Source organism: Canis lupus, chromosome 20 (assembly GCF_011100685.1).
Source record: "Canis lupus familiaris isolate Mischka breed German Shepherd chromosome 20, alternate assembly UU_Cfam_GSD_1.0, whole genome shotgun sequence".
Classification (NCBI taxonomy): Eukaryota; Metazoa; Chordata; class Mammalia; order Carnivora; family Canidae; genus Canis; species Canis lupus.
This window is the reverse complement of record NC_049241.1, coordinates 22,878,137-22,890,369: the sequence shown is the minus strand read 5'-3', so window position 1 is coordinate 22,890,369 and position 12,233 is coordinate 22,878,137. Positions and strand designations below refer to the sequence as shown.

Genomic DNA, 12,233 nt, shown 5'->3' with positions numbered 1-12,233 from the left:
TGTGGTTGCTACATTTTCGGAAAACACTATTTGCATATGAAATATGTTAGTATAAATTAATGCAGCAGCATGGTTTATACAGATTCTTGGTGCATATAACCTGGAGTTCTCTAAGCAGATACAGCAGAGAATTCTGTGGAAGTTAGTTTGGACTCTGAGAGGGTAAAACAGATGTTTATAATATTGTTTGATCTCTAACATGGAGTAGGCTACCTATAGCTTGGTACTGAGAATCATAACACTGTGTGCGTGTATGTGTTATATATTTTCCTTTCCTACCACATACACTGTTATGAACAGATTTTGGCAAATAAAAAAGCTTCTGTGAATTTACTCAAATATAACACAAACAAGTTGGAAGCCTCTAGAATTATAATCCCATGGTATCGTACAAAAGCATTTACAAATTCTAAAGCCAAGAAAGGTGAAAATTTTGGTATATCTAAGAAGCTCAAATGTACTAAGTGAGCCTATGCCTTATTTTTGAACTATAAAGAGTAGTTTTCAGTGCAAAAATAGTATCTTGATAAATAGTTATGACACAAAAATCATAGGGAACAGTTAAAGACTCTAAAACACTTCAGTACTATCCTGAAGGCATGTTTTGGCATAGAAAAGGTAATTTGGGGCTAGGAAATAACAAGTTGTTTTACTGATTTAACTGGGAGTCTGGGTGGTGGAATGTTTAAACAAATAGACTTTTGCAAACAGATTCAGCACATTTATAGCTCATCACGTTTTTTCTTAAATGGCCACTTTGGGTGTTGTAATACGTGGTCTGCAGCCTGAAGGACGAGGTACATGAATTCTTCTACATCAAAAGAGTAGTTGGTAAATTTCGGATGTTCCCCCAAAGTTGGGTGGTGGCCCTGAGAAAACAAACCAAAACATAAATATGTAAGTCACTGAGGCCATGGTTTTCAGGGGTTTCAGTAAAATAAAATCATTTTACTTTGGCAAAGGCAAGTGTCCCAATAAAACTTTATTCATAAAAACAGTGGTGGGCCAGATTTGGCCTACTGGTCTATAGTTTGCTGACCCCTCCTATATATATATATATTTTTTTTTTTTATTCATGATAGTCACACAGAGAGAGAGAGAGAGAGAGTCAGAGACACAGGCAGAGGGAGAAGCAGGCTCCATGCACCAGGAGCCCGATGTGGGACTCAATCCCGGGTCTCCAGGATCACGCCCTGGGCCAAAGGCAGGCGCCAAACCACTGCGCCACCCAGAGATCCCCCCTCCTATATATAATTTAATAGATCTTCCTAGGCCCAAATTTCCCAAAGTTGTCTTCTCAACATAAAGATATGGAGTGTTGAATTTCCCTTTTACCTCAACTTGCAAATATAAAATACAACTCATCGTTCCAGAGAAGAACAGTTTATCTTTGGAACGAAGTTTAGTGGTACTTTTTCACACTAATTAAATACTTTAAACCCATTAAAAGGCAAAATGAGGTGAAAAGGAAAACAAAAAAAGCAAAACAAGGTGAGTTTAGTCATTGAACTTTACCTTATCCTGAGGAAAGACTTTGTTCTGCCTTCGCCAAGTGATGTAGTGGACGCCTCTCAGCCTGGCCAGGTCCAAGTAACAGCGCTCATCTTCACAGTTGTACCTAAGGATGCAAGGTCACCCACACATGAGACTTGTGGCCAGGGGTTTGGCCAAACCAACACTTCTCTGGGAGATAACACATCTCTCAAGTGTGTTCCTATGAAAGGTTGCGTAACTACTACACGAGATAGATGGAGATTATTTTTTAAAGCTCCTCGTAACTAAGCTACCTTAACTTAAAAAAACCAAATGGGGGGATCCGTGGGTGGCGCAGCAGTTTGGCGCCTGCCTTTGGCCCAGGGCGTGATCCTGGAGACCCGGGATCGAGTCCCACGTCGGGCTCCCGGTGCATGGAGCCTGCTTCTCCCTCTGCCTGTGTCTCTGCCTCTCTCTCTCTCTGTCTCTATGAATAAATAAATAAAGTCTTAAAAAAAAAAAAAAAACCAAATGGGATCAAGGAATGGAGGGAAATGAAGTTTATCAATAGGGCTGACCGCCTGTGAACTTGATATTATCTCCTAATACGTAGTCTACACACATGGACACGGACTTGCGTGTAGAGGGGGAGGCACCACATCCAAGGGCACAAAGCTAGGGAAGTACAAATAGTTGAACCTAGGTCTGCTGAGCTCCAAGGCCTAAGGATTATCAATATATCTCTTTCCTTCCTCCCTCTCTCCCTTCCTTCCTTTGCCTCCCTCTGGGAGAAATGATGCACTGAGATAGAATCCATAATTATTTGGCTATTTCTCAAACATATGTGTATTTCAAATATTTTCGCAGAATGTTGGAAGTTCACAACTTTTTCTCTAAATCATTTCCCATTTATATACCTAGTGAAGTTGTTTTTAAAATGATACCAGAGGGACACCTGGGTGGCTCAGTGGTTGAGCATCTACTTTAGCTCAGGGCGTGATCCCTGGGTCCTGGGATCAAGTTCTGCATCAGGCTCTGCAACAGGGAGCCTGCTTCTCCCTCTGCTTATGTCTCTGCCTCTTTCTGTGTGTCTCTCATGAATAAATAAAATCTTTGAAAAAATAAAATAAAAATAAAATGATACCATAAAATCTAGGTGTTTAGACACAAAGAGAGAAATGAGGTAACAGTAACTGCTATTGGCACATCCAGAACTAAAGATGAGGCTTAGTGTCCAGTGCAGAAGTACCCAAGGGGGAGGAGGCCATGTCTCCACCACCCACCCAGTTCATGGAGCATACCAGAAAGATCGTGTTCACCTTTAAGCCTCAGTTTAGCTGTGGATGAAATTAGTGAGCTTAAGGCAAAGTGGCCAGCTTATGTTTTAGAGCTCTTTCTGAGACATATGGGTTCTTGAACTTTTTTTTTTTTTTTTTAAGATTTTATTTATTTACTTGAGAGAAAGAGCAAACATATGCGTGGGGTCGGGGAAGAGGCAGAGGGAGAAGCAGACTCCCTGCTGAGCAGGAAGCCCGATGTGGGACTTGATCCTAGGACTCTGGGATGATGACCTGAGCTGAAGGTAAACGCTTAACCAACTGAGTCACCCAGGTGCCCCAAACTCTCATTTTTTAATGTGGTAGAAAACACATCAAATTTACCATCTTGTTCATTTTTAAGTGCACAGTTCAGTAGTGTTACGTGTATTCACAGGTGCAGCCAATCTCCAGAAATTCCCCATCTTGCAAAACTGTAATTCTGTTCCACACAACATGAACTCTTCTTCTTCATTTTCATCCCCACACCAAGGGCCCCTGGCAACCACCACTCTACACACTATCTCTAGGAACCGGACTACTCTGGGCACCTCACACATGCAAAATCACACAGTGTTATGTCGTTTTGTGAGTGGCTTATTTCACTTAACATAATGTCCTCAGGGTTCATCCATGTTGTAGCATGTGACAGGATTCCCTTCCTTTATAAGGCTGAACAATGCAGAGGCATGCCCATATATTCCAAGCAAATATTCCATATTTTGCTTATCCGTTCATCTGCTGATGGACATTTGGGTGGCTTCCACATTGGCTATTGTGAACACTGCTGCCATGAACACAGGTCGGCAACATACAGGCTCCCTTTTACCATAATAATGACACAGAGGGCAGAGAGACAGTCACTGTCTGAGAGGCAAACAAGAACGAGCTCTGAGGACAGAAGTCACAGACTCACATCTCCCACATCATACTGAGATGGGGGGAAAGGGGTATTTGCTTGCTGTTTCCTTTCTAGAAGCTTATATGATGTGACTTTCCTGTAGTGATTAAATATTACGCCTTTTGAAGTTCTATGACAGTCTTGGCAGGCATTAAAAGCATCATTCGCCACCTTAAAACTGTCTCCAAACACTTACAGTTCAAATACGGCAGCCCAGTCTGGAAGAAAAAGTAAGTGGGTAAGACCAGCTCCATGCATTCCAATAAATATGTCCGTGTTGTGAGTGATCCTCAGCTGATCTAAAAACCCAAGTTCCCTGTGAGCATATAGAACAACAAAAGACAGATGGGGAGAAGAGAGAAACTGTTAAGATGACTTAGCTCATGACTCATGGTCAACAATATTTATACAAGTGCCGTTCCCAATTTAAATCATATTCCACTATGACTTTTTGCCAATTTAAAGCCTGTTCCAGTAATTAATAATTATTCAATAACTTAACATTATTTCTGAGTTAGCTCACTTTGTTTTAAACTTAAATGCAGGTATTTCATTTTTTTAAGATTTTATTTTTAAGTCATCTCCGTACAACGTGGGGCTTGAACGTGAGTTCAACAGTTGAGATCAACAGCTGCAAGCTCTACCCTGCCAGGTACCCCTAAATGCATTTATTTTAAAAGGAAACTTTTAGAGCTGTCTTAAATGAAAAGCCAGCAATACAGGACAAACAAAATTGTAAAAACAAATATAATCAAAGGAAAAAGAATCAAATCTAGGAAGATCCACAGCAAGGCAAAGCTCTGAACCTGAGGCCTGCTCTTTTTCTTTATGAAAAAAAAAAGGGAAATGAGCAGGCACTAGAGAGATGTTATAATATAGGGGTATCAAGATGAAGCCTAGTTCTTTAAGATAATAAAAGGATTTTTAAAAATAAAATAAATTCTCCTTGTGTGACTGGAGTTTATTCAATGCCATCTGGGTATACCTAAAATTAGCTCAGACACCACCAGGGCATTGTCCTGCCTTTGCAACAGACTAATCCACAATTTTATGCACATTAAGATTGTAAAAGTACCATCTAAATACAAGACCCTAAAAGACATGCAAACTCTGAACAGAAAATCAATGCCAAAAAAGTCCACTGAAATGGCTGACAAGAAACACCGGAGTAAGTATAACCCTCTGAATACATTGAATGGAATTAGATCTCCCAGTCCTGCTTACCCAAAGGGAAAAAAAAAAATGTCCAAGATTATTTTGGATTTAAGAAAAGAATGTGAATTCCCAGCTTCTCCCCTATTTTTTTTAAAGAGACTTTATTTATTTGAGAGAGACAGAGAGAGAGAGCACACAAACAGGAGGAAGAGCAGAGGGGGACGGAGAAGCAGACCCCATGCTGAGCACAAGGCCCAATGCTGGGCTCAATCTCATGGCCTGAGATCGTGACCTGAGCTGAAATCAAGAATCGGACACCTAACCGACTGAGTCACCCAGGCACCCCTCAGATCCCCCTCTTTAAGAGCTTCCTCTTGAAGTACAATGGAAACCCCACACCCCACACAGGGAAAGGAAGACAGGGGGCAGTATTACAGACGTCTCACACGAGGTACATGTGCCCTGGTTTCTCTAGGAATGCCAACTGATGCCAGGGGAAGGATGGGTACGTGCCCAGATAGATATAACCCTGGAGTCACCACCTGCGGACAACGTCTGAGGATAAGGAGGGAAGGCTCCATCTACTCTATCCCTCAGATTGGCAAGGTCTGAATTTATTGTCATTCCTCCTTCATCTAGGGAATCCTACATATCCTCAAAAACCAGTCAATGCCAGAGCCTTTGAGGTGCACCCCATCCCCAGATCTGTCAGCCTGACATCGGGCCTGCTTCTTCCTCCATGTCTTCCTGTGGCGATGATGGTAGCCACCACTGCACAGTGTAATTAGTAAGACAGGAATAGTTTTGCCACCCTTATAAAACTGGAGGGAGAGTGAGATGAGATAAAGCATACCAGTAAGTCTCAACAAATGGTAACCGTTCTCACGATTGCTGTTTATTTGTATTCAGGTCTCTCTGGTCCTCAAGACCAGAGCCATGCCGCCCTCCGTAACTAATTCCTACTTCAAAGCCTGTGACCAGCTCATGGCAGGTACATGATAAAGACTTATTGGATAAATGAGGGGATGCATGATGAGTAAGGTGCGAACTCCTCTGCTTACAGTTAAGTTCTTTTTTTTTTTTTTTTTTGAAGTAGGCTCGATACCCAATGTGGGGCTTGAACTCACAACCCTGAGATCTAGAGTCACATGCTCTGCCAACTGAGCCAGCTACACGGCCCTCCTACTGTTAAGTTCTAATCTGTCTATAATAGATACCCATATGCTGGTATATGTATACTATTTCTTTTTTTTTTCTTTTTCTTTTCTTTTCTTTTTTTTTACTTTTTCTTTTTTGACATAGAAACTGTTCACAGTGTTATATTTGGAGAACAAGACAATGACTGTGGGCGGGCAAGTGGAGGAAAGAAACTTTGTCTCCTTTCCTTTTGAGTTTTTTTCTAAACTGCTTGACTTTTTCAACCAGGAACAGGTATTATTTTACAGTGTTGTTGTTTTAATATCAACAGGGCTTACCTACACAAGAAATGTTAGGCATACTCAATCTTTTTAAGCCCTTTGCTTGTGTCAGAGTTTGAAAAGAAATACAGACACTTTGCAATATTTTTAGAAATCTCATATTACTCCATGACCCTCAAATTATTCCCATGTAACTAATTTTAAGCCAGGAGTTGAAACTCAGCAAACTAGCAGGATAAATGAGGCCAGGGTTATCTTTTTTTTTTTTTTTTTTCAAAATTCAGGATTAGTTGCCACCTTTTTTTTTTTAAAAGATTTATTTATTTATTATTGAGAGAGAGAGAAAGAGAGTATGACATGGGGGAGGGACAGAGGAAGAGGGGAGAGAGAATCTCAAGCAGACTCTGTGCTGAGCGTGGAGCCCAATGTGAGGCTTGATCTTAGGACCCTGAAATCATGACCTGAGCTGAAGCCAAGTCAGATGCTTTCCTGACTACACCACCCTGGCACCTCCCCACCTTAGGCCAAATTTTAAAAATTCAAAAATTTCTAATGAAAACGCAGATTAAAAAAAAGAAATATGGATTTATCACTTCTCTTGAACAATGAGGTGGTATACCAGAATACCAGACCCCACACAGGTGAAGAGCAACCACCCCTATGTGCCAAGGTCCTCACCTGTCAGGGCCCCCACCTGGTCCCTTCCCTCACTGATGCATCTGCTTGTCCGTCCCACCCCTCCCCGCCACACACACACACACACACCCGGGTCTATCAGTGTCAACAGCAACTATTTGAAAAAACCCTATTGATCCTCTATTAACTCATCCAAGCAAAAGACGACAGTGTCTGCCCAAGAGTGGGATGTTACTTACTTATATTTGTAATCGACAATCTGAACCTCAAGTGTAGATACCGTTTTCAGTGCGTTTACCAGCTAAGGGGAAAAAAAAAAAAAAACACAGAATTTCTTTTCCTTCCTTCTCTTTTATTTTCCTTTGAGTCTGAAAATTTCTTATTTTCATACAAAACATTTTTCAGAACTTACTTATCATTTAGGTCTACCATCTTAATCTTTAACTGAGTTCACATGCAGATTCCAACCTTCGGTCACACAACCTCCCTAAAACCCATTCCCCCCAACACCCCCTCTCTACACCAGGTTGTCACTCAGGCTGAAAGCAGACAATTCCTGCTCAGCACAGAGGCCACTAGGTGTTTGCTGCTATTACCACTACTTACTACTTATTCCCTCAAGTTTCTAACATAAATTTGCTAGGTACCTACCTTGTTCCAGACTTTACGTTAAGAGTTCTCTCCCTATCCATTATCTCACTTCAGACAACTACTTGTGCTCTCAACTTTATCCTCTGAAAACACTAAATTCTTGGCAGAAAAATGTTTTCAATAGTTCTACACAGAAAAAAAATTATTCTTTTAGCAAACAGCAACAAAGCAACAATTAACCTAGTATCAGAAATACAGCCATGGTTCTCTATGTCCATCACAATTAACCATCTTAACGCAACACTGTGGGTTGCTGCTATTCAGAAAATTTTGCTCCTTTATCCTGTTGCCCATTCTTGTACACTATAGGACTGCAACGGTAACAAAGTGTCACTTCAATTATGGGGGAAATGCCCAGTGCTTTGGGTGTTTGTCACTTAATCCTCACATGAGTCTCCCACCAAGTCAATATTATTATTACACCTATTATTTTTTAAGATTTAAAAATTTTAAATTATCTCTATGCCCAATGTGGGGCTCAAACTCACAACCCAGAGATCAAGTCATATGCTCCTCCAACTGAGCTAGCCTCAGGCATCCCCATATGTCTACTTTTTTTTTTTTTAACATTTAATTAATTTATTTATTTGAGAGAGAGAGAGAGAGAGAGTGAGCCCACATGTGAGTGGGGGTGGGGGAGGTGGGTGGAGAGAATCTCAAGCAGACTCTGAGCTGAGAGCAGGGAGCCCTACATGGGGCTCAAGCTCAAGATCTGAGATCATGACCTGAGCCGAAACTAAGAGTCGGATGCTTACCTGACTGAGCCTCTCAGGTGTACTCCACCCCTACCCCCGCATATGCTTATTTTTAATGATACAATGGAGGCTTAGAGATGTTAAGGAACTTTCCCAGGATCTTGTAGCTAGCAAAGGGCAGAGCCAAAATTAAATCTAGGTCATCTGACTCCAGAACCTGTGTTTTTAGTCAGTGCCCTAAACTCACCCATTTATAAAAAGCAATAGGCAGGGACTTCCATCCCCTCCCCTCCCCTGTTACAGACATATACACAGTCATAGAATGGAAGTTTCTCTCTCTAGACAGCCCCCAAACTCCCATGAAGATACTGCTTATGTCAAGGAGTTGAAGGAGCAAGGATAGGTTAGAATTCCGTTTTCCAGGAGTGAATTAATCCCAGTGCATGAGCCCTGGCCTTGTAATGAGATGGGCCCACATAAAAAGAATCTCTTGTTTCAGAGGGTCTCCGAGCAAACAGGCTCTTTTCTACAATTTTTAGTCACACTGTGGAAGTGGCCACAGCCCTCTGATGTGACTATCCAACCTTGAGGTTGGGCAGGATTGCAGGAAATGTCATTTTAATGAGAGCATCTGGGTTTTATTATTTATTCACGAAACAAGGTACAGTCGAAGGTGCTTTCTTCTCTGCTTGGTAGCTGCCTTTTCAAGTGATGCCAATGGGTGCTCTCTGGCTCAGAGTTCAGATCCAAATTGCCAAATCTCACCTGTGGGCAACATCGTTTGCACAATCTGTGTGACCAGATGCAAACACATCAGTGGCTGCATCACCTACTGGCACTACCCCTTTTTGCTGGACTGCTTTCCAGTGGTTTGATGCTGCTCCTTGGCCTTCTTGATGGACTGGGAACCAAGGTGGGTCAGCCTCCTCTCACATTTATTTGTGTTGGAGCAGTAGAGCTCTCTGGTTAAGAAGTAGGCTCAGCCCCTGACGACCCCGGCTCACCTCCCATTATTCTGCTTACTAGCTGGGTGACTTTAAGCAAGTTTTTAAACCTCTAAACCTCAGTGTTCTTGTCTAAAACAGAGTGTAATGATAAAATATACACCTCATGGGTTTGCTGGAAGCGTTGGAGAACATGCATGGGGAACATACAGCAATACGTTTGGCCCATAATTAGCACTCAATTTGTGATATCTCCACCAATATATACTATTGATATGCCTGTCCATGAGGCTTCCCATCCATCTACCTCAACACTGTATCACTTGATACATTTTTATTTTCAGGTCTTTAAAACATAGACACACACTGCTCATTTCTTCCACCCACAGCTTCCAATCAATGTCTCATTACACCATATGTTCATGTCCTCCATAATCCATATGGATCTCAAGACACTAATTACATAATTTTGATCAGCCTGTCAGGCATCCAAATTAATCTGTGTAAATCATTTTACCCATCCAAACCTGCACCCAGTCCCCTCCTACTGAGCTTTTCCCATCTTAGTTCCACTGACCTGCTCAAGCTAAAAGCCTGGGAGTTCACCTCTGATTCTCAATACCTTTCCTGACCTGACCTCACGTATACCTGCATATCCCCACAGGAAGTCTCCTAGACATGATCTCCGAGACAGATCTTGAATCCACTTACTCTGTTACCTCTGCTGTCACCGTCTTCATCTAAACTCTTACCGGGGCCACAGTGACAGCTCTAAGTGAATCCCCTGTTCCTACTCTTGCAGCCAAAGTAGTTTACAAATAAGTAAGCCAGTTCATGTCTCTGCCCATGCATTCATTTTCTACTAGCTGTTATGACAAATTTCCACAGATTCCACAGCTTACAAGAATGCAACTGACCCTTTCACTGTTCTACAGGACAGGAGTCCAACAGTGAGACAGACAGTTGTCTGCAGGGCTGTGCTTTCTGCTCCTTCTGGGGGCTCTAGGGGAGAATCAGTTTCCAGCTTCTAGAAGTCATTGCACTCCTTGACTTGGGGGTCCTTTCTCCATCCACAAAACCAGGAATGTGGCATCTTTCTGGCCCTGCTTCTATCCTCATGTCTTCCTCTTCCTCTTTCACTTTCGAGGAGGTGCTGAACTGAAATCCGGTCGGTGAGATGAATCCAGCTAAGCAAAGAGCTTTCCAGGCAGAGGCAAAAGATCTCTGGTGGAGACAGCTTATGCCCAATTTGTGAATCTATTGGGCCCTCCTGGGAAATCCAGGTTAATCTGTCCATTTTCAGGCCAGTTGATGGGCAACCTGAATTTCACCTGCAACTTTATCATCCTTATGCCTGGTAAACTAACCTAGTCACAGGTTCCAGGATTAGGGATTAGGACGTGGCCATCTTTTGGGGGCCCATGATTCTGCCTACCACACCCTGCTGAAAACTTCACAGTGGCTTCCCTCACACTGGAATCCAGCCCACCCATCCTCTCACCTAGGCCTATGAGGCTAAAAAGATATGGGACCTCCTCACACCCTGCCTGACTTCTCTGACCTCTGTGGGGTCATCTTCACCTCTTCCACTGTGCTACCTTCACACTGGTGACCTCTCCGTTCCTGGAGCACCTGAGGCTCTAGACACCATAGGCCATTTACTTCCCCCCCCGAGGCAGTCTCATTGGCTGGCTTCCTCTTGACTGGGTCTCTGCCCAACAGTACCTCTAAACACCTTACCTGACTGCTTCCCCCTCCCTCCTGTATCTCCTGCCCCAATAAATGTTGTTCTACTTCCTTTGTAGCACTGCCCACTACCTGAAATCACCTCACCTAGGGACTAGCTTACTTATTTCTTGTCTGTCATACCTTGAGAGCATAAGCTCTATGAGCACAGGGACCTTACCTATCCTGTTCCCTACTGTAGCTCCAGGGCCTAAAATATGGCCCAGGACATAGCAGGTGCTTAACACACTTCTGTGCAGTCAATCATACTATTGTGAGAACATCTTCCAGCCATGCTGTTTTAGGCAGGGGCCTTGCACGGTGATCTTATTTAAGTATAATGTGTGAGTTGATGCTATCAAAATGAATTTGAAAATCCGACAGGTGAATAGTTCCTAAGACACACAATCAGGAAAAAAATGGAGACTCTTCCAACTTAGCCTCTGGAGGCCACTGTATCACCACGTATCACTGTATCCACCAGCCCTCTCTAGAAATACTCTTGCATTTCTGCTGCTAGTTTGTCCAGAGGCAGAATGTTTGGCAATCTATGGCAGTAAAGGCAGGATTCAGAGAGCTTCTGTCTCTGTTTCCACTCTGAGTTGGGGGAGATGAATGTTTATGGTGATGTAAAGCTAGTTTGGGCAACTGGTGGTTTGCTGACTCCGAGTAGAAGTCCAATAAATGAACTGGGCATAGCCATCAAACTTTTCTAAAAGCTAATAATTTCAAATCAAGGCATTTAATGCAATGTATAAAAATATTAAATACATCAGTCACAGGAAGTTAAATTCAATATGATGATATTAAAAACACATACCAAAAACTAACCTCATTTTGGTTTAGGATTTTCCGGTATTCTGTGCTCCGTGCAAGTATGGTGACTCGGATTTTTCCGTCCTGTAGTCAAAAGGAAAAGGCAAAATCATGCTGTATATGCCTGCACAGATGAGTGAATGCTAGAACCTAAAATGTGATTCTCACAAGGGATGAAAGTCCATCAGGATACATTAAGGGAACTATTATGTTTTGAGCCTAATTCCTCCAGAGTTCTCTCAGGAAATAAAAATGCATCCACTTTAGCCACAGAAGACAAAACCTATTTACTACACTTGTTTGGTTGGCTGGGTGGAATTTTTGGCTGGGGTTTGTGGGTTGAGGAGGAGATTGAGGGGAGAACAAGGAGACGTGAGGAAAGACAGGGAAAGGGAAAAGGAGAAAAAAATAGCACAGATTTCCACTGTCCCTTAGTTTATTTGTCGTAGGTTGGTGATATCTGATTCGGATCACTTCAGGTGAGAAACTGTTAACCCAGAAAA

The 12,233-nt window shown here is 42.4% G+C and overlaps 1 protein-coding gene across 1 annotated transcript in view; it reads right to left on the bottom strand.

Moving 5' to 3' along the window:
• Positions 1–722: 722 nt before the first annotated feature.
• Positions 723–12,233, bottom strand: part of EOGT (EGF domain specific O-linked N-acetylglucosamine transferase) — a 30,615-nt gene continuing 19,104 nt past the window's right edge. The window contains 5 exon segments of the mRNA NM_001009187.1: positions 723–869; positions 1,516–1,618; positions 3,887–4,006; positions 7,139–7,200; positions 11,746–11,814. Of these exon segments, the coding sequence (NP_001009187.1) occupies positions 723–869; positions 1,516–1,618; positions 3,887–4,006; positions 7,139–7,200; positions 11,746–11,814 (501 nt within the window).